Source organism: Macaca nemestrina, chromosome 20, assembly GCF_043159975.1.
Source record: "Macaca nemestrina isolate mMacNem1 chromosome 20, mMacNem.hap1, whole genome shotgun sequence".
NCBI classification, from domain to species: domain Eukaryota; kingdom Metazoa; phylum Chordata; class Mammalia; order Primates; family Cercopithecidae; genus Macaca; species Macaca nemestrina.
In genome coordinates, this window is record NC_092144.1 from 45447193 (window position 1) to 45474077 (window position 26885).

The following is a 26885-nucleotide window of genomic DNA, read 5'->3' on the forward strand; positions in this document are numbered from 1 at the left end:
CACCCAGGCTGGAGAGCAATGGCATGATCTTGGCTCACTGCAACTTCCGCCTCCCAGGTTCAAGTGATTCTCCTGCCTCAGCCTCTCGAGAGTAGCTGGGATTACAGGCACGCCCCCTCCACACCGGCTAATTTTTGTATTTTTAGTAGAGATGGGGTTTCACCATATTAGCCAGGCTGGTCTCGAACTCCTAACCTCAGGTGATCCACCCGCTTTGGCCTCCCAAAATGCTGGGATTACAAGTGTGAACCACCGCGCCCGGCTCCTCAAGATTTTTTCTCGGCTAGGCACGGTGGCTCATGCCTGTAATCCCAGCACTTTGGGAGTTATGGAGATGGTGGAGTTATATCTTGATGTGATTTTGCCCGTGCTCTTCTTTCGATCTCCCATCCCCCATGCTGTGTGCCCTACCAACTTGTCTTTAAACATCTCTTCACTCGGTTCGCCTCTCCTGATCTCCCCTCTGCCTCAGATCATGTTGTTAGGCCTCAGACATAGCAAGTGACCAGAGTAGGGAAGGCTGGTGGCAGATGGGAGTCTGGCCACAGGCAGTCAATAGGACCTGAACAAGGCCCAAGTAGCCAGACCTCAGAGGGTGAGAGGACATTGGTTTTGGAAGAGGCTGAGAGGTTGCCAGGGCTTTACCCAGCATGCCAAGGAGTCGGACCCAGCAGGCAAGAGCACTGGGCTCTGCTGGAGTGTCTGCTGTGGATGTCCCTGGAGGAGCGTCCATGCGCCTATCGAGATTCATCCTCCTGAGCTGGTGGTGAGGAGGTGAAATGCCAGGGTGTGGGGACTCTGAGAAAGACCACACAGAGCTGAGGGAGTGGCCCTTGCCAGGCTTGGGCCAAATTGGCTACAGTTGAAGAACCAAAGACCCCTTCTCCGAGAACTGGGCAGCTTGGTCACACTGCCCTTCTGGGAGGTCAGGGCACCCACACAGCCTTCAGGAACCAGTCTTATTCTCTCCTCTCACAGGGCTGACCTTGCTGGCCTCAGCCAGTCGGGACCGGCTGATCCATGTGCTGAACGTGGAGAAGAACTACAACCTGGAGCAGACGCTGGATGACCACTCCTCCTCCATCACTGCCATCAAGTTCGCTGGTGAGCCCCTTCCTTCCCGCTCCCTGCGCCTTGCTAGCTACCCTGCTAAAAAAGGATTCATTCTTCAACTCTCCTGTAAAATATATATCCAAACAAGTGAATACAGTATCTGTGTATAGTATAAAGAATAATGGCTGGAGCCGGGTGCAGCGGCTCACGCCTGTAATTCCAACACTTTGGGAGGCCGAGGAAGGTAGATTACCTGAGGTCAGGAGTTCGGGACCAGCCTAGACAACATGGTGAAATCCCGTCTCGACTAAAAATATAAAAATTTGCTGGATGTGGTGGTGTTTCTGTAATCCCAGCTACTCAGGTGGCTGAGGTGGGAGAATTCCTTGAACCTGGGAGGTGCAGGCTGCAGTGAGCTCAGTTCATACAACTGCACTCCAGTCTAGGCAACAGAGTGAGACCCCGTCTCAAAAAAAAAAAAAAAGAATAATGACCAGGTGCCATGGCTCACGCCTGTAATCTCAGCACTTTGGGAGGCCAAGGCAGGTAGATCATGAGGTCAGGAGTTTGAGACTAGTCTGGCCAACATAGTGAAACCCCGTCTCTACTAAAAATACAAAAAAATTAGCCAGGCATGGTGGTGTGCGCCTGTAATCTCAGCTACTCAGGAGGCTGAGGCAGGAGAATTACGTGAATCTGGGAGGCAGAGCTTGCAGAGAACTGAGATTGCGCCAGTGATTGCACTCCAGCTTGGGAGCCAATGCGAGACTTTGTCTCAAAAAAAAAAAAAAAAAAAAGAGGAAGAAGACTATAGGCCAGATGTGGTGGCTCACACTTGTCATCCCAGCACTTTCGAAGGCTGAGGCGGGCAAATCACCTGAGGCCAGGAGTTTGAGACCAGCCTGGCCAACATAATGAAACCCCGTCTCTACTAAAAATTCAAAAAAAAGTAACTGGGCATGGTGGCGTACGCCTGTAATCCCAGCTACTTGGGAGGCTGAGGCAGGAGAATAGCCTGAACCCGGGAGGCCAAGGTTGCAGTGAGCCAAAATTGTGCCACTGCACTCCAGCCTAGGTGACAGAGCAAGACTCTGTCTCAAAAAAAAAAAAAAAAAAAGCCAGCGAGTATCCACTTCACAGTTCTTAGGAGCAAGGTTTGAACTGGGACATTGTTGATAGCAGAGACTGTTCTAATTGCTCGTGGTCGTAATATTGTTAAATACGGTACTTAGATTCACCACATGCAGGTTAAAAAGCAGAACATTACCAGAGGCTTGCAGGCCTTCTCTGGGTCCCTCCCAGGTTACGCTTCCTCGCTTATATGGGGCTCACTCCCTTCTGTAAGCCAACGACTCCTCCTTGAGCAACATCTAATACTTGTATGTCAGGCCTGGACCCTCTCAAATGTCCTGTCATGAAGGAGCATGTCTGATGTGCCGAGACTCTAAGAGTTTTATATTTGTTCTGTTGCTTCATCCTCACCAAACTGTTATTCTATAAAGAAATGAGACAGTAGGGGGCGATGACTCATGCCTATAATCTTTGGGAGGCTGAGGTGGGCAGATCACAAGATCAGGAGTTCAAGACCAGCCTGACAAACATGGTGAAGCCCTGTCTCTACTAAAAATGCAAAAATTAACCAGGTGTGGTGGCACGTGCCTGTAATCCCAGCTACTTGGGAGGCTGAGGCAGGAGAATTGCTTGAACCTAGGAGGTGGAGGTTGCAGTGAGCCGAGATCACGGCATTATACTCCAGCCTGGGCAACAGAACAAGACTCTACCTCAAAAAAAAAGAAATGAGAATAATAAAAGCAAGACTGTGTCTAGTGCTTACCATGTGGCAGTCCCTGTTCCAAGGGCTTCACACCACTCTCCAGGGAAGGGACTGTCACCATACCCCTTGTACGGACAGGAAGCTGAGGCTCAAAGGGGAGGCCCAGGTTCAGAGAGGTGTTTAACATCTTTGACCCTGGCACCAGAGAATGCCTGGGTTCAGTCCTGCCCCGTCCTCTGTGTGCCTTGGGACAAGGACTCTGTGAACCTCTGTGTTCACACTTGTCCAGTGGGATGGGTGGTGAGCATTCAGAAAGACCAGCCACATGCATGGGGCCTGGCCCAAGGCTCGTGTGGATCTTGCAATTGATCTTGATGGCACGAGCCTCCCAGCCTGTCTCCACTGGTCCCTGCTACAGTCCTGCCTCTACTCTGCTGCTGAAGTCACCTATCTCAATCCCAGACTGGAGAGGGTGTCCCTTCTTTGTCCCCAGCCTTTGTTTCTCTATATGCCCTTGCTCTGCAGAGCCTGCCTTGCCCACAGCTCCACCTGTGCCCCCTCACACACACAGCTCATATCTTGAGAGTCCCACCCAGACCCAGCACCCACCTCACCACTTCCAGGAAGCCTTCCTTGATCCCAGCACAGTTGGTTGATGGCTCTTGCAGTGGAGTTCCCCAGCTAGGGTCCCCTGCCCATGTGGCCCAGCCCTGTCTAACACACAGCGTCCTCCTCCCCCAGGCAACAGAGACATCCAGATGATCAGCTGTGGGGCCGACAAGAGCATCTACTTTCGCAGTGCCCAGCGGGTAGGGTGGCATGGCCTCCTTGGGGGCTGGGGTGGGGGGTTATTGGGGCATTCTGTGAAGGTCGTGCCGGCCCTGCCAGGGTTCAGATGGACTACACTTTGTCCGTACCCACCACGTAGCAGAGAAAACCACCTTGTATGACATGGACATTGACATCACCCAGAAGTACGTGGCCGTGGCCTGCCAGGACCGCAATGTGAGGTAAGGGGTGACCCTGGACCCTTAGCTGGCCTGGTCTGCCTTGTCCTAGGCTGTCTGTTTTTTTCCCTCTGTTCCTCTGGTTCCCAAGAAGCTGGGAGGGGATCGAGAGACCCAGCAGGTGTTCCTTCTTGGGTTTTTTGTTTGTTTGTTCGTTTTTTGAGGCAGTCTTGCTCTGTTGCCCAGGCTGGAGTGCAGTGGTGCCATCTTAGCTCACTGCAACCTCTGCCTCTTGGGTTCAAGTGATTCTCCTGCCTCAGCCTCCCAAGTAGTTGGAATTACAGGCTTCCGCCACCATGACTAGCTAATTTTTGTATTTTTAGTAGAGACGAGGTTTCGCCATGTTGGTCAGGCTGGTCTCGAACTCCTGACCTCAGGTATTCGCCCACCTCAGCCTCCCAAAGTGCTGGGATTACAGGCGTGAGCCACCACGCCTGGCCACCAGCAAGTATTTCTTAGAAGCTGGGCTCTCCCAGGCCTGGCCTCCAGGTCAGCAGAGGGCTTCCTTCTGGCTCTCCCTAGAGCCTGTGTGGGATGACTAAGGTGCTGATGTGGCATATATACTCCTTCATTCACCTGTATTCCCTGAGGACCTAACTGGGCTGGATGGTGCTGGGATCATGGCAGTGGCCAGGATAGCCCCAGGCCCTCCTTCATGGAGCTCACAGTCCAGCAGAGGGGACATGGCCACCTCACAGCCACAGACAGTGACAGAGTGGTCAGAGATGGGGGAGCCCAGGGGCCCTGCAGAGACACCTGACCCCACCTGGGGATCAAGCAGGACTTCCTGGAGGAAGAGACACCTGAGCCTGGGGAGGATGTGGAGGAGTGAGCCAGGGGGAGGCAGAGAGGGAGTGTGCAGGGGGCAAAGCAGTGCAGAGAGGCTCTGTACCCCTTTTCCAGTTCCTTCTCATTCAGTGCCAAGCACTGAGCTTGCAGTGTGTGGGGGAGATGGGCATTAACTCAGTGGGTACCCCAGGACACAACCTCAGCTTGAGATGGGGTTTCAGTTTCAGTCTAGGCATCAGATGGGGACAAGAGGTAGCAGGGGGCTTCCAGGGGAGGGGAGGACAGCAGGACCCAGAGGATGAGGTGGTGGGGTAGGCGGGGCCCTGTTGGTCACAACACACCCCCACTTCCCCAGAGTCTACAACACTGTGAACGGGAAGCAGAAGAAGTGCTACAAGGGCTCCCAGGGTGACGAAGGGTCCTTGCTGAAGGTAAGGAGTTGGAGACCCCCGTCTGTCTGCTGCCCTGATGGGCCACCTATTGTGATGGCCCACACCTGAGACCTGTGGCCTTGGTCCTTCCTCAGTGCACCGCGCTGGCCAGCACCTTCTCAGGCGTGGTTAAACAAGGATGCTTGCGAGAGGGTGGGGAGGGTGACCCTAGCTGCGTTTCCTTTATTTACAGAGCCCTTCCCCAAGCGGGGCATCTAAGTGGGTTCCATTTTGAGTGGCAGCAGGGTATAATGGGAAGAATCAGAGGCATGGACTCCCCTCTTGGCTTGCCCACACCAGCCATGGGTCACTCAGGACAAGGGGGGACCTTCTCAGAGCCTCTGGTCTAGGACAGTTATGGATTCAGGCTCTGCCTCAGGCTGACTGTGTGACCTTGGGCAAGCATCATCTCTTGAGCCTGTTTCATCATCCCCTGTAAAATGCACATAGACAGCTTGGCTCATAGACTTGTTCTCTGGAGGAGTTCAGTTTGCTGACGTTCAGTGCTTAGCTCAGGGCCTGGCTACTGTTGTTACTGCTGAGGTGGTTGTTAATTTCTTCACCTGTTGAATGGGAGCAGGAGCTCCTGCCCTGCCAGGGTCCCATGTGCTAAACATCCACCATGGGGGAGGGAGGGGCCCAGGCCTCCTCATAAGGAAGAAGCAGGCAGCTGGAGTGACATGTGGGTCCCTTTCCTGGCAGGTCCATGTGGACCCCTCAGGCACATTCCTGGCCACCAGCTGCTCTGACAAAAGCATCTCAGTGATTGACTTCTACTCGGGCGAGTGCATTGCCAAGATGTTTGGCCATTCAGGTGGGTCTACCTCTCTGCTTGGGAGGCCTCCTCACCGCCCCACCACCCCCACCCCCAGCCTCTGACTCCGAAGGCAAGTGCAGCCTCTTTGCTTTGTTTGCAGAAATTATTACTAGCATGAAGTTCACCTATGACTGTCATCACTTGATCACAGTATCTGGAGACAGGTAGGACATGGACCGTTGGGAGAGTTGTGGCTCAGATACCATGAGCACTGTTCTCAGCCTGCCTGTGTAGAAAGCATTTCTGAGCTGCCCAGTTTGGACTGTGGGAGTCTTGGTGTCACACCTAGCCTTGAGTTCAAATCCCAGCTCTAAGCTGGGCATGATGGCTCACACCTATAACCCCAGCACTTTGGGAGGCTGAGGCGGGTGGATCACTTGAGCTCAGGAGTTCAAGACCAGCCTGGGCAACATAGCAAAACCCCATCTCTACAAAAAATTAGCTGGGTGTGGTCATGTACAACTGTAGTCCCAGCTACTCAGGAGGGGGAAGATGGCTTGAACCTGGTAGGTAGAGGTTGCAGGGAGCACAGATCACGCCAGTGCACTCCAGCCTGGGTGACAGAGCGAGACCTGTCTCAAAAAAAAAAATAAAAACCTAAAAAGAAGAAACAAATCCCAGGCCTGTCACTTACTTTCATGTCACCTTGAACAGCTTATTTACCCTGAGCCTCAGTTTGCTCCCCTGTAAAAGACAACACCGTTTACCTTAAAAATGGTGTGATGAGGCCAGGCGTGGTGGCTCACGCCTGTAATCCCAGCACTTTGGGAGACCTAGGCGGGTGGATCACCTGAGGTCAGGAGTTCAAGACCAGCCTGGTCCACATAGAGAAATTATGTCTCTACTAAAACTACAAAAATTAGCTGTGCATGGTGGCAGGCGCCTGTAGTCCCAGCTACTCAGGAGGCTGAGGCATGAGAATGACTTGAACCTGGGAGGCAGAAGTTGCAGTAAGCGGAGATCGCGCCACTGCACCCTAGCCTGGGTAACAGGGCAAGACTCTCAAAAAAAAAAAAAAAGAAAATTGTATGGTGAGAAATGAATGAGATGATATCCATATATTCTTTAGCACATGAGTGGTGCTCAACGAAGTCCCTTTTGTCAACTCCCTTTGATTTACCCCTGTTCTTCCCCACAGCCCTCTTCCTCAGGTCTTGAGGCCTCCAGAGCAGGCTCTGGTTTGCTGAGATGCCCCAGACCTGGGCCCAGGGTGTGGATGTGGCGAGTCCAGCATCCCTGCACTAAGCGGATAGGGGTGTGTTTTCCAGGAGCATCTGGAGAATGGGGTCCAGGCTGTGGTGAGGGTGGCTTCAGGGTCAGCCACGGCAGCAGCTCCCATGCTCACTCTTCCTCTGCCTTGCATGTCTCTCTTTGGCCTCCACAGCTGTGTGTTCATCTGGCACCTGGGCCCGGAGATCACCAACTGCATGAAGCAGCACTTGCTGGAGATCGACCACCAGGAGCAGCAGCAGCACACAAAGGACAGGAAGCAGAACAGCCACCCCAGGTCCTGGCAGCCCCTGTCCTTCCACCAGAGGGATGAGTCCCTGCTGGGGCCCCATGGAGTGATGCTGGGGACACAGCAGTGGCCAAGACAGCCCTGGGCCCTGCCCTTAGCACACTCACAGCTGGGTCGGGGAGACAGACTTTGAATATGCAGTTACAGTAATACATACAAAAAGGTTTTGTGGGGTTTTTTAATTTTCATAAATAATAGAGACAGAGTCTTGCTGTGTCGCCCAGGCTTGTCTTGAACTCCTGGGCCTAAGTGATCCTCCCACCTTGGCCTCACAAAGTGCTGGATCGCAGATGTGAGCCACTGCACCCGGCCATGAGAAGGGTATTGAAGTGGAAAAGCAAAGTGTTTGGCGAGCCTGGGCACTGTGATGGGGGATGCCCCAAGTGGCTGTGGGAACAGAGCAGTCCCAGACCGGCCAGCCAAGGGGAAGGGTGGGTAGGGAGGGGGTCTGAGAGGAGGGCTGCAGTGGGACCACGGTGTCCTCTTACTCCCACCTGAAAGCTGTAGCTTCACTTACTTCTTTGAATCTTCTAAATATACTTCTTTCAAGTGTTTATGTAGCAAAGCCAGTTTTATTTGCAGATAACTCATGTTCTAGTTTTTGATTTGAGGTTTTGGTTTGGGTGTTGCTCATTTTGAGTGGGAGGTTTTTTGGTTTTTCTTCTCTCCTGCTGCTGGGTGTGTCTGTTTTTGCCATTGGCTCCATGTGGCTCCCAGGGCACTGTGGAGACCAGGCCTTAACAGGGGCCACTGGTCCTGAGGTCCTGAGGTGGTATTAGAGGTATCATCTTGGTATCTTGGTTTTGAGGCTCCTACTCCACCCCTAAGCTATGAACCAGGGCCCTGGCTTCAGTGCCTGCCTCATGCCAAGGGAGTTTTAGTTTCCTGTACTCGGGAGGAGCCACCATCATTGCTGCCACCTACAGGGAGCCCAGCACAGGACTGCAGTCCCACTGTCTGCTTGGCTTTCCGTCCCATTGCTGTAGCCCTGAAAGAGTTTGTGTTCGTTTGTAGTCTGGCCTTTGTTAATCTCATCTATTGTGGTGATGTGTTTCTAGTGGGGAGACGGTGTCAAGTGAGAGACTTGCCAGCACCATCTTGACCAGCAGCCAAGAATATGTTAACATGGAGCTTAGCACAGGGCCCGGCCCTAGGCAAGTCCCCACCACCAGCCCGTTTGCCTGTATTCTCTCCTTACCGTCCTCATTCCTGGTTTTAGGCAGGATACGTATGTGTCCACACCTAGTGAGATTCGTTCCCTGAGCCCTGGAGAGCAGACAGAGGATGATCTGGAGGAAGAGTGTGAGCCAGAAGAGATGCTGAAGACACCATCCAAAGACAGCTTGGATCCAGGTTGCAAAAGGGGCCCTATTTTAAACTATGTCAGTGTAGGGAATCATTGCTGGGTTTTGCCCATGACTTTGTTTACAGGGCCTGGCACATATTAAAACTCAGGAGTTGACCAAGCACGGTGGCTCGCACCTGTAATCCCAGCACTTTGGGAGGCCGAAGTGGGTGGATCACCTGAGGTCAGGAGTTCCAGACCAGCCTGACCAATATGGTGAAACCCTGTCTCAATTAAAAATACAAAAATTAGCCAGGCGTGGTGGCGTGTGCAACTATAGTACAGCTACTAGGGAGGCTGAGACAGGAAAACTGCTTGAACCTGGGACGCAGAGGTTGCAGTGAGCCACTGTGCAGTGGCACTGTGCCACTGTACTCCAGCCTGGGTGACAGAGCAAGACTCTGTCTCAAAAATAATAATAACATAAATAAAATAAATAACATTCAGTAATAAGGCTTAGTGTGGTGGCTCACACCTGGAATTTTAGCACTTTGGGAAGCTGAAATGGGAGGGTCACTTGAGGCCAGGAGATCGAGACCAGCCTGGGTAACATAGCGAAAGCCCACCTATGCAAAAAAAATTTAAAAAAAGAAATTAGCTGGGCATAGTGGCACACATCTGTAGTCCCAACTACATGGGAGGCTGAGGCAGGAGGATCACTTGAGGCCAGGAGTTTGAGACCAGCCTGGCACATACCAAGACCCCGTTCCTACAAAAAGAAAAAAATTAGCTGGGCCTGGTGGTGCACACCTATATTGCCAGCTACCTGGAAGGCTGAGGCAGGAAGATTGCTTGAGCCCAGGAATTCCAGGTTATAGTGAGCTATGATCACACCACTGCACTCCAGCCTGAACAATAGAGTGAGACCCTGTCTGTAGAAAAAGAAAGAAACTCAATAATCATATCAGTCAAGACTCTTTAGTATAAAAGCAACCAGGCTTAAGTCAGGAAGAGAATTTTTGGTGCCTGAAAATTAGAGAGGATTAGCTTTCAGCATGGCTGGATCCAGATAGACAGATGATAAAAGGAAGCTTTTTTTTTTGTATCTTTTCGCTCTGCTTTTCTTCATGTTGGCTTTGCTGACGGACAGACTCTTCCTTTACTAGGGGAAAAGATACCCCCAGCAACTACAGGCTTATAAAACTCCATAGAGAATAGAACACCTCTTTCCTATAGTAGCTCAAGCAGAGTCTTAGGGTTGTGTGACTCATGTTCCCGATATGACTGGTGTACCCACTTCTGAGCCAATTGCTGTAGCTGTCCACATCTGAGCATGTGATCACTTCTGAGGGCAGACTGTAGTCAGCTTCATCCACTCACACCACCTGATCAGGCATCAAAAATGTATTTGAGGCTGGGTGCGGTGACTCACGCCTGTAATCCCAGCACCCTGGGAGGCCAAGGCAGGTGGATCACCTGAGGTCAGGAGTTCGAGACCAGCCTGGCCAATATGGTGAAACCCCGTCTCCGCTTAAAATACAAAAATTAGCTGGGCGTGATGGCGTGCGCCAGTAATCCCAGCTACTTGGGAAACTGAGACAGGAGAATTATTGAACCTGGGAAGTGGAGGTTGCAGTGAGCTGAGATTGTGCCACTGCACTCCAGCCTGGGTGACAAAGCAAGACTCCGTCTCAAAAAATAAATGAATAAGTAAAAATAAATTGAATTCTGTTGCGGATATTGTCCGAAATCTTTTTCCTCTGCACAGTCTCTCATCTACCTGAATATTGGTGAATACAAAGCAGAGGCCTCCGAAATTTTAAGTTATTCCCCTGCAGATGGCCATTTAGGTTTCTTGATTTCACATCACTCTTAATGAGGCTATGGAGATGGAGACCACTCCTAGGCCTCCTCGAAATGTGAGGATTTCTCCAGGACAGAGTCTGAGGAGTAGCACCGCTGGATCCGGGGGTTATTTTTACTTTTATAAAGTTGTTTTATTATTTTATTTCACTTTTTTTGTTGCCCAGGTTGGAGTGCAATAGCACGATCATGGCTCACTGTAGCCTTGACCTCCTGGGCTCAAGCAATTTTCCCTCCTCAGCCTGTGAGTCGCTGGGACCACAGGCTCAACCTACCACACCCAACTAAATATGTGTGTGTTGGGCATGGTGTGTGTAGAGAAAAGGTCTCACTGTGTTGCCCAGGCTGGTCTTGAACTCCTGGCCTCAAGTATCCTCCCACCTCAACCTCTCAAAGTGCTGGGATTACAGGCTTGAGTCAGTATGCCTGGCCTTTATTTTAAAAGAGAACCCCAGCCAGGTGCAATGGCACATGCCTGTAATCCTAGCACTTTGGGAGGCTGAGGTGGGCGGATCACAAGGTCAGGAGATCGAGACCATCCTGGCTAACATGGTGAAACCCCGTCTCTACTGAAAATACAAAAAATTAGCCAGGTGTGGTGGCGGATGCCTGTAGTCCCAGCTACTGGGGAGGCTGAGGCAGGAGAATGGCATGAACAGGAGGCGGAGCTTGCAGTGAGCCGAGAGCATGCCACTGTACTCCAGCCTGGGTGACAGAGCAAGACTCCGTCTCAAGAAAAAAAAAAAAAAAATAGCCGGGCATGGTGGTGGGCGCCTGTAGTCCCAGCTACTTGGGAGGCTGCGGCAGGAGAATGGCATGAACCCAGGAGGCGGAGCTTCCAGTGAGCCGAGATCGCACCACCACACTCCAGCCTGGGTGACAGAGCGAGACTCTGTCTCAGGAAAAAAAAAGAGAACCCCAGAGTTCTCCAAACCCGGTACTGCTCCACCCTGCATTGCATTAGGCTCTCCGTTGTCCCCACACTTTTCCTGCCATCTTTTGGTAGTATTAAGCTTTGTCACCTCGGTCAGTCTTGTGAGTCAAATACCGTGTCCCATGGTTTAAGTTTGCATTTCCCTGACAGCCGGTGCTGTTGAGCCTTCTGACCTCTGGGGTGTGGTGTTGCCTCTTTGGGGACTGCCCGGTTATGTGTGTGGCCTGTTTGTTGGGATGTTTGTCCTCTTTTCATGGATTCTGTGTGTCTCTCTCCAGATCCTCGATGCCTGCTAACCAACGGCAAGCTGCCACTGTGGGCAAAGCGGCTGGTAAGTCTTAGGGAGAGGGTTGCTCAGGGCCTGGCAGAGGAAACGCCTCCCCGGCTCTGCCTTCTGGAAGCCCTTTTTCCTTTCCATGTCCCTCTTTTCTCTGGAGAAGCCCTGTCATCCTTCCAGGCTCAGTGAGACAGCTCTTTGTTCATGATCAGTGCCCTGTGCCAGGCATTGTTCTGGATGTCAGGGACACAACAGTGAACAAGGGAAACAAAAGCCTCTCCCTTCATAGGCTCACTTGCCTGTGTGGGTGAGGAACAGTGTCCCCATTAAATAAGTAAGTGACGTAGTATGTTGGGTGCTGATAAGTGCTATGGAGGGAAAAGAATCAAGAAGGAGGCCGGGCGCGGTGGCTCAAGCCTGTAATCCCAGCACTTTGGGAGGCCGAGACGGGTGGATCACGAGGTCAGGAGATCGAGACCATCCTGGCTAACCTGGTGAAACCCCGTCTCTACTAAAACATACAAAAAACTAGCCAGGCAAGGTGGCGGGCGCCTGTAGTCCCAGCTACTCGGGAGGCTGAGGCAGGAGAATGGCGTAAACCCGGGAGGCAGAGCTTGCAGTGAGCTGAGATCCGGCCACTGCACTCCAGCCTGGGCAACAGAGCCAGACTCTGTCTCAAAAGAAAAAAAAAAAAGAATCAAGAAGGAAAATACGTCAGCCAGGTGCACTGATGCGTCTCTGTGGTCCCAGCTACTCAGGAAACTGAGGTGGGAGGATCATTTGAGCCCAGGAGGTTGAAGCTGTAGGGAACCGAGATGGCACCACTGGACTCCAGCCTAGGCAACAGAGTGAGATCCTGTCTCAAAAAAGAGAATAAGAACAGGGGCCCAGCACGGTGGTTCACACCTGTGATCCCAGCACTTTGGGAGGCCAAGGCAGGTAGATCGCTTGAGCCCAGGAGTTCAAGACCAGCCTGAGCAACATAGTGAGACCCCATCTCTACAAAAAATTTAAAAATTAGCCAAGCGTGGTGGTGCATACCTGTAGTCCCGGCTACTCAGGAGGCTGAAGTGGGAAGATTGCTTGGGCCAGGGAAGTCGAGGCTGCAGGGAACTGAGATGGCACCACAGCACTCCAGCCTGGGCAACAGAGCCAAGACCTTGTCTCATAAAAAAAATAAAAATAGAGAAAATAAGGAGTGTTGGGGGGTGGCAGTTTTAAGTAAACAGGAAAGGCCTCATTGGGAAAATGATATTTGATCAGAGTTGAAACAAGTGAGACAGGGAGATACTGGGACGAATGTTCTAGTCATAACAGCCTATACATGTAAAGGCCACGACGCCAGGAGCTCAAGACCAGCTTAGGCAACATAATGAGACCCCCATCTCTACAAAAAATTAAAAATAGCCAGGCATGGCTGGGCACGGTGGCTCACACCTGTAATCCTAGCACTTTGGGAGGCTGAGGCGGGCGGATCATGAGGTCAGGAGGTCAAGACCATCCTGGCTAATATGGTGAAATCCTGTCTCTACTAAAAATACAAAAAATTAGCCAGGCATGGCAGTGGGTGCCTGTAGTCCCAGCTACTCGGGAGGCTGAGGCAGGAGAATGGCATGAACCCAGGAGGCGGAGCTTGCAGTGAGCCAAGATCACGCCACTGCACTCCAGCCTGGGCAACAGAGCAAGACTCCGTCTCAAAAAAAAAAAATAGCCAGGCATGGTGGTGCACATCCATAGTCCCAGCTACTCAGGGGCCTGAGGCAGGAGGATTGCTTCAGCCCAGGAGTTGGAGGCTGCAGCAATTGTGCTCCTGCACTCCAGCTTGGACAGCAGAGCAAGACCTTGTCTCTTAAAAAAAAAAAAAGAGGCCGGTGCTGTCGCTCATGCCTGTAATCCCGGCACTTTGGGAGGCCGAGGCGGGTGTAATCCGAGGTCAAGAGATTGAGACCATCCTGGCCGACATGGTAAAACCCGGTCTCTACTAAAAATACAAAAATTAGCTGGTCATGGTGGTGCATGCCTGTAGTCCCAACTTCTCAGGAGGCTGAGGCAGGAGAATCACTTGAACCCAGGAGGCGGAGGTTGCAGTGAACCGACGTCGCGCCACTGCACTCCAACCTGGCGACAGAGTGAGACTCTGTATCAAAAAAAAAAAAGAAAAGAAAGAAAAAGAAAAGAGAAAGACAATGTGGATTATAAGAGACAGAGTAAGAGAGGTGAATGAAGGATGATCCCAAGGTTGGGGCCTGAACAACTGGAAAAAACAACTGAAACAGGGGAAGCTTTAGGAGGAGCAGGTTTGTGTGGAGGAAATGAGGAGCTGAGTTGTCAGCATGTTAACTTTGAAATACCTACCAGACATCCATACAGAGATGTAGAGCAATCGCATGTGCAATTCTGAAGTTTCAGAGAAAAGTTCATGAATCCCAGCTGGGCATTCCCAGCACTTTGGGAGGCCGAAGCAGGATTGCTTGAGCCCAGGGGTTTGAGACCAGCCTGGGCAACATAGTGAGAGTCCACCTCTACCAAAAACCAACAAAATGGGCTGGGCACAGTGGCTCATGCCTGTAATCCCAGCACTTTGGGCCAAGGAGGGCGGATCACTTAAGGTCAGCAGTTTGAGACCAGCCTGGCCAAAATGGCAAAACCCCATCTCTACTAAAAATAGAAAAATTAGCCAGGCGTGGTGGTGGGCACCTGTAATCCCAGCTGCTCTGGAGGCTGAGACAGGAGAATTGCTTGAAACTGGGAGGCAGAGGTTGCAGTGAGCCAAGGTCACACCACTGCACTCCAGCCTAGGAGACGGAGCAAGACTTCATCTCAAAAACAACAACAAAAAAAAAAAAAGAGAGAAAGGTTCATGCTGGAGATACGTACCTGGAAGTTGTTTCTGAATGGTATTGAAAGCCAGGAGCCCGGATTGGCTGTGTGAAATGTCTGTGGCGCTCCCTGCAGTGAGTGAGCACTCAGCCGGGTGCCTGACTGTCCCATATCCTTCAAGCTAGGGGACGATGATGTGGCAGATGGCTCGGCCTTCCATGCCAAGCGCAGCTACCAGCCCCACGGCCGTTGGGCAGAGCGGGCTGGCCAAGAGCCCCTCAAGACCATCCTGGATGCCCAGGACCTGGATTGCTACTTTACCCCCATGAAGCCCGAGAGTCTGGAGAACTCCATTCTGGATTCACTGGAGCCACAAAGCCTGGCCAGCCTGCTGAGTGAGGTACGCACTTCCACCCCAGCCTGGTCTGTAGCCCTGGCACTGTGACGGCCCCAGGGCCTGGCGCCTCAGGCTGACTCCCACTCCATGGGGGCAGGGAGGATTACGTGAGGTGGTGAAGGGTAGGAGGGTGAGCCCCAGGACTGTTGCACAGCAAGACTTCCCAGGGCAGACAGGGAGTCGTTGGAAAGTGAGTCACTTGGGGGTTAAGAGCTTGGATGCTAGAGCAGGCTTGTACCCAAGTGGGGGACATTTGGGTAGATGGAGCCCTGACCCTACCCATTCCTGTTGTGTGACCTTGAGTAAGAGGCTTACCTCTCTGGGCTTCAGTCATCTAAAAAGTAGTCATAATCGGGCCAGGGGCAGTGACTAACACCTCTAATCCCAGCATTTGGGGAGGCCAAGGCAGGAGGATTACTTAACGATCACTTGAGTTCAAGGCCAGCCTGGGCAACATAGCAAAATCCCACCTCTACAAAAATATTTTTTAAATTTTTTTGTTTTCTTTTCTTTTCTTTATTAAAAAAAAACTTTTAAATGGTAATAACAATCTCTTCTGCCCCAGAGGGCTTTTACAGGAATCCATGCTTAAGCATAGGGCCTGGGCTCTTAGAGGTGCCTGTGCAACTTTAGCTCTTACTCTACTATTTTCCAAACAAAATTCCTTTTTATCCTATCCTATAATTTGTCATCTTTATTGGGGTATAATATACATCCAGTAACATGCACAGATTTTAGGTATACAGGTTGATGAACTATCTGTGTAATTCATATGTGTCCACTACCCTGGGTAAAATCTGGAGTGTGTTCTACCTCCTAGAAGGTTTCTGCCCCTCCCAGTCAGGTCCCTGCACCAGGATAACCAGTATTCTGACCTCTAACCAAGGACTGGGTTTCCTATTATTGAACTTCATATAAATAGACACGTAGAGGGTTGGACCTCCTATTTTTGGTGCCACACCTCTTCCTCATCTATAAAGGGACTGATAACGCAGGGGCAGCCCAGGACAAGCTGGTTGTGAGCAGAGTGCATGGCACAGGCCCTGGGTCACAGCCTCCAGCAGCCAGCCATGGTTCCTGGCGTAACAGTGGCCCCAGCCATGGCTGCTTCAGAGTGGCTGTGCTGTCTTCCCCATAGTCAGAGAGTCCCCAGGAAGCTGGCCGCGGGCACCCCTCCTTCCTCCCTCAACAGAGGGAATCATCTGAGGCCAGTGAGCTCATCCTCTACTCTCTGGAGGCAGAAGTGACAGTCACAGGGACAGACAGGTGGGTGTCCTTTCTACCAAGGGAGCTTTAGTTGGAGGAAGCCCCAGCTGATAGCTGCACCCTGGAAGAACTGTTCTTTGCCTTCCCAGTGGGCTTGTGGGAGTGGGGACAGTTGTGGCCTGGATGGGGCAGGAGCCCAGCCTTAGTTCCTTGGTTTCAGGTGGGGTACAGGAGGGCCTGACCTGGGGGAAGGAGGGGACATTTGGAGGAGGCGGGGAGGCTGAGGCAGTGCTCCTGCAGGAGCAGCGGGTACGGGTGCCTAGGGGCTCCAGGTGGGGCTGGCTATTGAGTCTCCAGCTGAAGTCCTTGTTCCCTCTCTGCCCCCACTGGCACTGCAGCCAGTATTGTGGGAAGGAGGCGGAGGCCAGGCCTGGAGACCAGCAGGGCGACTCCTACCTCAGGGTGTCCTCCAACAGCCCAAAGGACCAGAGCCCGCCTGAGGGTGAGTGCAGGAAAGGCAGGGACCCTGTGACAGTCTGTGCGTTCAGCCAGGCCCCTTTCTGGGCACCGATGGTGACTTTGACCCAGTACTGAAGCTCAGAGTCTGTCGAGGAAGACACATGTGGTCCCTGCTGCTGCCTGAGGATTCTGGGCCCAGCTGCCTACAGTTGAGAGCCCAGCTCTGCCACCTCCTTGATGTGGAACTTCCCTCATTCATAAAATGGTGGGTGGGTGCTTTTATCATCCCTCCTCCAGATGGGGAAACTGAGCCCAGGGAAGCATAGCCCTGGCCCTGGCTCACCTGAATGGTCAGGCTGTGGGCTCCTGACCCCAGCTCTCTCCTTCAGACTCGGGGGAATCAGAGGCCGACTTGGAGTGCAGCTTCGCGGCCGTCCACTCCCCAGCTCCGCCTCCTGATCCCGCCCCTCGGTTTGCCACGTTGCTACCCCATTTTCCAGGTAAGCAGGGGCCAGACACACAGGGGACTCGCTGCTCGGGCCTGGCTTAAGGCCAGTCACAGTGTTTAAGCACAGGCCCTGCACTTGGAGCCCACTGAGCCTGGAAGATGGGGATCCCTGCTTCTCAGCCTGCAGGCAACAGGGCAGGGATGGGTGGGGCCTGCTTTCTCCATTTCAGGTGGCGTCTGCTGTGACTCATGGTGTTGGCTCCTCTTGTCCCTCCCCTCCTTCCCTGTCAGGATGTGCAGGTCCCACAGAAGATGAGCTGTCCCTGCCCGAGGGACCCAGCGTCCCCAGCAGCTCCCTACCCCAGACTCCGGAGCAGGAGAAGTTCCTCCGCCACCACTTCGAGACACTGACTGAGTCCCCCTGCAGAGGTAGGACCCTGCCTCACCCGCACCTGCCAAGGCCATCTGTGCAGCCTGGGCACAGCATTGGTGTCCCTGGAGTCGGCTCCCCAGCAGGGCCGCGAGGGTGAGTGGAGAACACCTGCTCCGTTTTGTTTTTTTTTTTTGAGACGGAGTCTCACTCTGTTGCCCAGGCTGGAGTGCAGTGGCGCAATGTCAGCTCACTGCAACCTCCAACTCCCCGGTTCAAGCGATTCTCCTGCCTCAGCCTCCTGAGTAGCTGGGATTACTGGCGCACACCACCAAGCCTTGCTGATTTTTTGTATTTTTAGTAGAGACGAGGTTTCACCATGTTGGCCAGACTGGTCTCGAACTCCTGGCCTCAGGTGACCCACCCGCCTTGGCCTCCCAAAGTGCTGGGATTATAGTTGTGAGCCACCGTGCCCGGCCTGCTGCTTCACTCTTGACCTGAGCCTCACGATGCCTCCTCGCCCACTGCCCCTGCTTGTACCCTGTGTCTGCACATAAGGGTTTCTGGGGATTGCCCCACTGGGCTGTTGGCTGGCCTGGGGCTGGGGCTGCTTGGCGGGGAAGGGTTATGAGGGTCACCTCGGGATGTTCCCCTAGAGCTCTTCCCCGCAGCTCTGGGAGACGTGGAGGCCTCTGAAGCTGAGGAGTACTTCTTCAACCCACGCCTGAGCATCTCCACGCAGTTCCTCTCAAGCCTCCAGAAGGCATCCAGGTAGAAGCTGGCCAAGCACAGCCCACCCTCTGGCTCCTTGACTGCCCCGGAGCAGGCTGAATGAGAATCATTCCCCCTCCTCTCCTTCCTACAGGTTCACCCACACCCTCCCTCCCCGGGCAACCCAGCACCTTGTGAAGTCTCCAGAGGTCAAGCCCATGGACCAAGTTGGAAGCCAGCCCAGAGCAGATACTGGCTATGCCTCCCCAGACGGGACCCACGTGAGTATTAGAGCCACCTCCCTCAGGGCACGGGGCTGGGAACCCCGAGGTCTTGTCCTCACCTCAGAGCTGTGCCTGCAGGTCCTCGCTGCGGGGAAGGCTGAAGAGACGCTGGAGGCCTGGCGCCCACCACGTGAGTGCCCCCGTCCCAGACGGACAACCCTGGGTTTCTCGGCAAGCGGCTGGATGTCCAGCTGAGCTGTGGGGCCGGGGGGCCCTAGCTGTCAGCTCTGTGTGGGGGAGTCAGTGCCATCTGCTTTCGTTACAGCCCCCTGCCTTACAAGCCTGGCGTCCTGTGTCCCTGCCTCCTCCGTGCTGCCCACGGACAGGAAGCTCCCAACGCCCACATCTGCGTCCACCCCAGGCCTGGCTCAGGGTGTCCACACCCCCTCCACCTGTTCCTACATGGAGGCCACTGCCAGCTCCCATGCCAGGATATCACGCAGCATCTCCGTCGGTGACAGCGAGGGCCCTATCGTGGCCACGCTGGCCCAGCCCCTCCGTAGGCCATCGTCTGTTGGGGAACTGGCCTCTCTGGGCCAGGAGCTTCAGGCCATCACCGCTGCAGCAACACCCAATTTGGGCAGTGAGGGCCAAGAGCCTGCCCTGCATTCCTGGGGCAACCACGAGGCCCGGGCCAACCTGAGACTGACCCTGTCAAGTGTCTGTAACGGGCTCCTGCTGCCCCCCGTGGATGCCCAGCCTGGCGTCACCATCCCAGCAGTGAGCTTCCCAGCCCCTAGCCCCGTGGATGAGAGCACCCTGAGGCTCCATGGCTCTGCCTTTCGCCCAAGTCTCCCAGCTCCTGAGGCCCCTGGCCTTCCTGCCCACCCTAGTAGCCCCCAGCTTCCAGAGGCCGGGCCTGGCATCCCTGGCGGCACTGCCTCCCTCCTGGAGCCCACTTCTGGTGAGTACAGCCCTGGAGCAAGGACTGTCCCCTAAGTTCATCCTGTGTGCTAGTTGGCTCAGCTTCAAAAATGGACACTTGACCTGCCCACAGGAACTGTGCCATTCATTTATTCGTTCACTAACTTAAATATTTAATAAGCATTACATGTTGGGCTTTGTGCTAGACCCTGGGACATGGGACATGGTGGTAGACAAAACAGAGGATTGACATCTTCATTGGGGGCAATGCCCAGACTAAACCTTTACGGAACCCGTCATATGTATCACGAAGTGACATATGCTCAGGAGGGACAGAGGAGGGCGAGGGAGTGCAGGGTGGGGACGGGTTGGATTACAAACCAGAGGATGAGAAGAGGCTTCAGGGAGGAGGATGCATTGGAGCAGAGACCTGTGGGAGGGAAGGGGAGGGAGCCTTGGGGACCCAGAGAAGAGTTCCAGACAGAAGGACAGCATGGAGTCCACCCAGCCACTCTGGCAGCTCACACCAATGGAATGCAGCTCGTCTTGCTTATTGCCTCCTCTCTACCTCAGGTGCACTCGGTCTATTCCAGGGCAGCCCTGCCCGCTGGAGTGAGCCCTGGGTGCCGGCTGAAGCCCTGCCCCCATCCCCCCTTGAGCTGAACAGGGTGGGGAACATCTTGCACAGGCTGCAGACCACCTTCCAAGAAGCCCTCGACCTTTACCGTGTGGTGAGCCAAACCCCAGAGTCGGGAAAGGGTTGAGGGGTCTCTTGGGACCGCCTGGCCTTGTTGGCCCCTGACAAGGCTGGCATCCCTTGCAGTTGATCTCCAGTGGCCAGGTGGACACCAGGCAGCAGCAGGCACGGACTGAGCTGGTCTCCACTTTCCTGTGGATCCACAGTCAGCTGGAGGCCGAATGCTTGGTGGGGACCACTGTGGCCCCAGCCCAGACCCTGCCCAGCCCAGGACCCCCCTCCCCACCGACGCTGTGCCCTCTGGCCAGCCCAGACCTGCAGGCCCTGCTGGAACACTACTCGGAGCTGCTGGTGCAGGCTGTGCGGAGGAAGGCACGGGGACACTGAGGGTGCAGCCCCTCCACCGCAGCCCTGCTGCTTCTAAGGACTTAGGTATTTTAAGCGAATAAACTGACAACTTGGAGGAATGGTTCCTGGTGTCTGTTTGGGCCTATCCACAAAGCCCTCTTCAGGTGGAAGCAGGGAGAGAGGGTAGAGGGTGATGCCCAGAGGACTTGTGTCTGTCAGTGGAGAGCATGGGACCAGCATTCCCAAGAAGTTCAGGAACTGCAGCCATGATCAGGGCCAGTCCTCCCACACTGCCCACAGAGCTGCCACAGATCAATGTGGGGTGCTCACCCAGTGGGGCCCAGTTGTGCCTCAGGGAGGAGCCAGCCCCTCCCTCTTACCTGCCCCCTGCCAGTGCCTGAGAACTCACTGGGGCTGCTGTGATCACCATGTGCCTACCTTGCCCAGCAGCCCATGCTTTGCCACATCACAACTCGGGGCCTCTGGGCCAAGGCCACAGTAGATCCCACAAGGTCCAGGGTGGTGGTGTCCCCATCTGCAACAGGGGAAACTGAAGACCCATGAACAGGCTTGCCCAAGCTGGGTATGGTGGCCTGCACTTACAATCCTGGCTACTCAGGAGGCTGAGGTGGGAGGATCGCTTGAGGCCAGGAGTTTGAGACCAGCCTGGGAAACTTGGTGAAACCCCATTTCTTTATTTATTTTTGTTTTTGAGATGGAATCTTGCTCTGTCACCCAGGCTAGAGTGCAGTGGTGTGATCTCGGCTCACTGCAAACTCTGCCTCCCAGGTTCAAGTGATTCTCCTGCCTCAGCCTCCCAAGTAGCTGGGATTACAGGCGCCCACTACCATACCCAGCTGATTTTTGTATTTTTAGTAGAGATGGGGTTTTGCCATGTTGGCCAGACTGGTCTCGAACTCCTGACCTTGGGTGATATACCCACCTCGGCCTCCCAAAGTGCTGGGATTACAGGCGTGAGCCACCGCACCTGGCCAAAACTCCGTCTCTTTAAACAAAACAAAGTAAAACAAGAAACCCAGGCAGGCTTGCCCACTGTATGATCCTGGCAGCAGGCCCAGGCCACCAGCAGCTGGGACCGATAACTGCTTCCCCTTCAGGAGTTCTACATTCCATGAGCTCCCGGCACTGGTACCAGCTACCCCAGGCAGCAGGCATCTGGCCACATGGAGTGTCTGCTAAAAAAGCCACTCTTGGCTGTGTGCGGTGGCTCACGCCTGTAATCCCAGCACTTAGGGAAGCCGAGGTGGGTGGATCACCTGAGGTCATGAGTTCTAGACCAGCCTGGCCAACATGGTGAAACCCCGTCTCTACTAAAAATACAAAAATTAGTCAGGTGTGGTGGCGGGCGCCTGTAATCCTGGCTACTTGGGTGGCTGAATCAAGGAGAATCGCTTAAACCTGGGAGGCGGGGGTTGCAGTGAGCCAGAATTGCACCATTGTACTCCAGCCTGGGTGACGAGCAAAACTACATCTCAAAAAAAAAAAAAAAGCCACTCTTGTGTAAACACAGACATTCCCAATGTCCCAAGTCACTATAGGAAGGAAGCCAGCAGGGGCTTGCCTAAACCCCACTCCCCCACCATGCTCTGAGCACTTCCCTGCTCGGCCAGGCTCACACAGCTGAGACTCACCTAAATTTGCCTGGTGGCAGAGCTGGACCCTTCAACACTAGGACATGGTTCTCTGTTTCCATGACATGACACACATCAGGACCAATCTTGCAGTTCAAAACATTCTGCCGGGCGCAGTGGCTTACGCCTGTAATCCAAACACTTTGGGAGGCCAACATGGGCGGATGACCTGAGGTCAGGAGTTCGAGATCAGTCTGGCCAATGTGGCGAAACCCCATCTCCCCATCTCTACTAAAAATACAAAAATTAGCTGGGGTGTGGTGGTGCACACATGTAGTCCCAGCTACTCAGGAGGTTGAGGCAGGAGAATCGCTCGAACCCAGGAGGCAGAGGTTGCAGTGAGCTGAGATCACGCCATCATTATACTCCAGCCTGGGTGACAGAGCAAGTCTCAAAAAAAAAAAATCCTGCCAGTTCGCACCCAGGTGCCGGGCACTGTAATGGAAGGAACATCAGGCATTGCACCTGCCCTCATGGCCACTTACCTTCTATACAGGGAAACAGATGCAGGAATTAGAGCTCTGCGTAATTCTAGGTAGGCTGGGGAGATCCATTGCTGGTGAAGGGTCAGGGAAGGCCTTTCCGAGGTGACATTTGGGCTGAAGCTTGATAGAGGACATATCAGGAACATGTCCAGGCTGACAGCACAGCCAGTGCACGGGCCCAGGGACAGCCACATGTGATCTGTGTGAAAGGAAGAGGGGCAAAGCCAGGACAGCTCGAATGGAGTGAGCAATGGGAGGGCAGGAGATGAGGTGTGAGGAGGAGCAGGGCCCTACCAGGCAGGGCCTTGTTGCTTCATGACATTTAAGTCCAAGAAACATCCAGAACAGTGTTTTGTTTTTTGGGGTTTGTTTCTAAATCTCTGCTCCTAATGTTTGGGGGGATGTCCAGTGTTGCTTATTTCTCATGACTCCTTGCCTCAGGGAGTCCAGGTGGTCCAGAACTTGGACCACCTGCCTAGGCCCAGGCCCACCTGCCTAGTTCGGCCACCATTGCCCAAAACCTTGCCCAACATCCCTAGGCAAAGCTTGGTGTCCAGCCCCCTATGCCCCGGACACCCAGGAGACCACCTCGGGCCTCTGTCGCTCATGGAATCACCCTTCCTTCCAACCTGTATCATAGTAAAGCCTCCGCTCCAAGGAGTAAACGCCTGGCTTTCAGGGCCCAAGATGGAGGGATGTTGGTTACCCTTGATGTCATCATGCACCTGGCCTCTTCCTCTCCTGCTCTATCATCCTCTGTGAGCAAGCTTCAGTCTCCAGCTTATGGCCTCATGGTTGCAACACGGCTGCTGTGGCACCCAGCAGCACACCCTCAGGTGGTGTCTCCATTTTGCAATTGTTGGCTTTCCTGCAGCCCTGACTGGGGGGCCTGGCACAGGCCTGGAAGCGCAGGACCTAGTAGCTGTCCCAATAGTACTGCTATGGGGAGGCTGAGGTTAGAGGTGGAGTGCAGGGGGCTCACAGAGGGTGACAGCAGGAGAGGAAGAGGCCAGGTGCACAATGACATCAAGAGTAACCAACGTCCCTCCAGCTTGGGCTCCAGACGTTTACTCCTTGGAGCGGAAGGCTCTACTATGATACAGATTGGAAGGAAGGGTAATTCCATGAGGGTCAGAGGCCCAAGTTATTGGTCCCAGCTGCTGGGTGGCCTGGTCCAACCAGGAGCAAAGGCACAGAGCAGGGCGCCCTCTAGGGCAGCAGAAAAGAAATGCAGATCTCTCCCAGGGGTCTCTTGGGAGTCTTCATCTGGGGTCAGATGAGTCCCAGGCAACAGGAATGGAGATTGCTTTGATGTGCTTGGACCATCTCTCCTGTCCTGGGCATGTTGCGGCTCAAACAAAGAGGTTCTCTCAGCAAGAAAGGCAAGTGGGCTGGTAATCAGAGAGGATCCAGCATGTCTGCCACTTCCCTCTTCCAAATGCCAGCCTCTGTCCTGGAAGGACCATACTTTCTCCTCGGACAAACCACCTGGTTAAGAAGCCATTGCCGGTGGTGGAGTGTGTGTGCATGCGGTTTGGGAGTTGACAGGGTCCCAGCAGGAAGATGACAGCATGCTTAGATGGGATATTCCAAAGAGTTTAACCAAGGGATCGTTTGCAAAGGAGCAGCAGGGACTGAGAAACCACCGGGACTGGTGCAGAACCCCAGGACTGGCACCACGGGAACTGTTACCACCCCCAGGCCACAAGGTACAAACAGAAGGAACAAGAACCCAAAAGGGCAAATCCCAGGGAGAGGGTAGTGCTGAGGGAGCTGTGGTCCTGACTCCCACACAGGAGGGAGTGAGAATCAACACCCTGACTTTACTCACCCCCTGCAGGGCACCCCATTGTCCAAATCCTACTGGAAGCCAGACTGCATAGAAGCCCAGGTGACCCCGCCTCCCAGTCCACCTCCTAGGCCACGGAGCAGGGCAGAACAGGACTGAGAGGGTTCCTGGAGAACTGGGTCCCTGGAAGGAAAACAGTTCATCTTTCACTGCAACTCTCCCCCTGCTTGTACCCCCACATCTACCCTTGGCCTCCCCATAGCAATACCATCAGGACAGCTCCTGGGTCCTGAGCTCTCAGGCCTGTGCCAGGCATCCCAGTCAGGGCTGCAGGAAAGCCAACAATTGCAAAATGGAGACACCACCTGAAACCCCATTTTTCAGATGACCCAACTGAGGCCTGGATGCTTGCCCATAGGAGGGGTTCCTCAGCGGGATGCGGTGGCTCACTCCTGTAATCCCAACACTTTGGGAGGCCAAGGCAGGCAGACAGTTTGAGCTCAGGATTTTGAGACCAGCACTAGGCAACACAGCAAGACTCTGCCTCTACAAAAAATTTTAAAATTAGCTAGGTGTGGTGATGCATGCCTGTAGTCCCAGCTACTTGGGAGGTTGATGTGGCAGGATCACTTGAGCCCAGGAGCTCGAGGCTGCAGTGAGCTGTGTTCACTCCACTGCACTCCAGCCTGGGTGACAAAGCAAGGCCCTGTCTCAAAAAAAAAAAAAAAAAAAAAAAAAAAAAGCCTTCCTAACCAAGCACTGCTTATATGTCTGCCACATGGCAGGCCCCATGCTAAGCACTGTTTCCATGTGAGCTACCTGGATCTTCAATACAAACCGGGAAGAGGGGACTCCTTAGTCTCATTTTCCAGATGAAGAAACCAAGGCTCAATAAGAAGTCACTTGCTCTGGGTCCTCCAGAGAGCAAGTGGCAATGAGTGGCCAGCAGACCCTCAGCACTGCCACCCTGGCTTCCCCAAATGAATTGGCACAACCGACTCTTGGGCAACGGGAAGAAATGAAGAAACACTCTCACCAGCAAGCCTTGTACAGATGTCCCCTCTGACTAGCACACCCTCCCCTTTCATCTGAAACCTTTCAGGGCTTACCCAGGAAGCCATCCCTGCTCCGGTAGGCTGGATCAGGAGCCTGTCCGGGTCCCCCGGTACCCCTCTTTACCCCGTCATGGCTGGGTCCCTGCCTCACTTGCCTCTCACTGTCTTGGTCATTCTGGGCTGACACTGGCGTGCCTCCTTCATGGACTTACGTGATCATTTTCAATAAGCTAGGTCTGGAGCTTAGAAAATTGTTGAGTTGGCCAGGTGTGGCGGCTCATGCCTGCAATCCCAGCACTTTGGGAGGCTGAGGCAGGTGGATCACTCGAGGTCAGGAGTTTGAGACGAGCCTGGCCAACATGGTTAAAACCTGTCTCTACTAAAAATACAAAAATTAGCTGGGCGGGTGGTGCGCACCTGTAGTCCCAACTACTTGGGAGGCTGAGACAGCAGAAATCACTTGAACCCAGGAGGCAGAGGCTGCAGTGAGTGGAGATCGCACCACTGCACTCCAGCCTGGGCAACAGAGCGAGACTCCGCCTCGAAAACAAAAATTAAAATTTAAAAGACAGAGCTTGGATTGCTTCTTGGCCTTTTGGCTAAGAATCAAATGTAGAACAGAGCTTGGCCAGTGTGCCGGGGTAGGGTCCTGGGAGCCCCTGGCTGTGTCAAGAAACCCCCTTTGGGCCAGGTGCAGTGACTCATGCCTGTAATCCCAGCACTTTGGGAGGCTGAGGCAGGAGGATCACTTGAGGTCAGGAGTTCAGGACCAGCCTGGCCAACATGGTGAAACTCTGTCTCTACCAAAAATACAAAAATTAGCCGGGCGTGGGGGTGCATGCCTGTAGTCCCAGTTACTCGGGAGGCTGAGGCAGGAGAATCGTTTGAACCCGGGAGGTGGAGGTTCCAGTGAGCCAAGATGGTGCCACACTGCACTCCAGCGTGGGTGACAAGAGTGAAACTCCATCTCAAAAAAAAAAAAAAAAAGAGAGAGACCCCCTTTTACTTTCCAGACTGTGGGAGGGAGGGAGAGTGTTGTCCCAGGCAGTCACTAGGGTCTAGATTATTAACAAATTAGTATTTTAGTGCCTGCTACACCTGAACAGTGCTTCTGGCTGAATGTTAGCCCTGGGAATCTGAAGATCAGAGAGGTGGGGCATCCTGCCTGAGGATGCACAGCCTGGATCCTCATTTTGCCCTGATTTATCCAGATCTGCTGTCCTCCCTGCACCCTACAGAGCAGGGTAATCACAGCAGAGGGGCCCTTCAGTGTCCTCAGACAGCTGCTGTGATTTGAATAACCAGGCAGGCTGCTGGATGTCCCCTGGTGACTGATTTGCCTGGCAAACAGACCCTCAACCCCTGGGAGACACTCAACCCCCCTGGAGCCTTGTTCCCTCTTCCTATGCCCAAAAGCTCCCCAGGCCCATCTCCCCTTGCCTGGCCCTGCTTGGTGGTCCTAGTGCTTGTCCACCCCAGAAGCTGGACGGTTACCTCCAAAACCTGGGAGAAGATGGGCAGGTCCCTGGGCAAGAGTAACCCGAGCCAGCT

General features: G+C 53.7%; 1 protein-coding gene across 6 annotated transcripts in view; it reads left to right on the forward strand.

Annotated features, from left to right (window-relative positions):
• LOC105495641 (WD repeat domain 62) overlaps positions 1–20468 on the forward strand; it is a 53129-nt gene extending 32661 nt beyond the window's left edge. For 3 of the 6 annotated variants that reach the window (XM_071086405.1, XM_071086401.1, XM_071086402.1), the window contains exons 13-32: positions 979–1104; positions 3569–3636; positions 3716–3837; positions 4979–5054; positions 5757–5868; positions 5972–6035; positions 7256–7378; positions 8610–8743; positions 11751–11803; positions 14751–14969; positions 16105–16232; positions 16571–16674; positions 17021–17131; positions 17371–17508; positions 18106–18220; positions 18315–18441; positions 18523–18574; positions 18710–19348; positions 19882–20039; positions 20132–20468. In XM_071086405.1, the coding sequence (XP_070942506.1) occupies positions 979–1104; positions 3569–3636; positions 3716–3837; positions 4979–5054; positions 5757–5868; positions 5972–6035; positions 7256–7378; positions 8610–8743; positions 11751–11803; positions 14751–14969; positions 16105–16232; positions 16571–16674; positions 17021–17131; positions 17371–17508; positions 18106–18220; positions 18315–18441; positions 18523–18574; positions 18710–19348; positions 19882–20039; positions 20132–20392 (2930 nt within the window). In that variant the 3' untranslated portion in view covers positions 20393–20468. Of the gene's footprint in view, positions 1–978; positions 1105–3568; positions 3637–3715; positions 3838–4978; positions 5055–5756; positions 5869–5971; positions 6036–7255; positions 7379–8609; positions 8744–11750; positions 11804–14750; positions 14970–16104; positions 16233–16570; positions 16675–17020; positions 17132–17370; positions 17606–18105; positions 18221–18314; positions 18442–18522; positions 18575–18709; positions 19349–19881; positions 20040–20131 lie in introns of those variants that run through there. The other 3 variants (XM_071086403.1, XM_071086404.1, XR_011617468.1) reach the window with 3 other exon arrangements.
• Positions 20469–26885: the final 6417 nt, after the last annotated feature.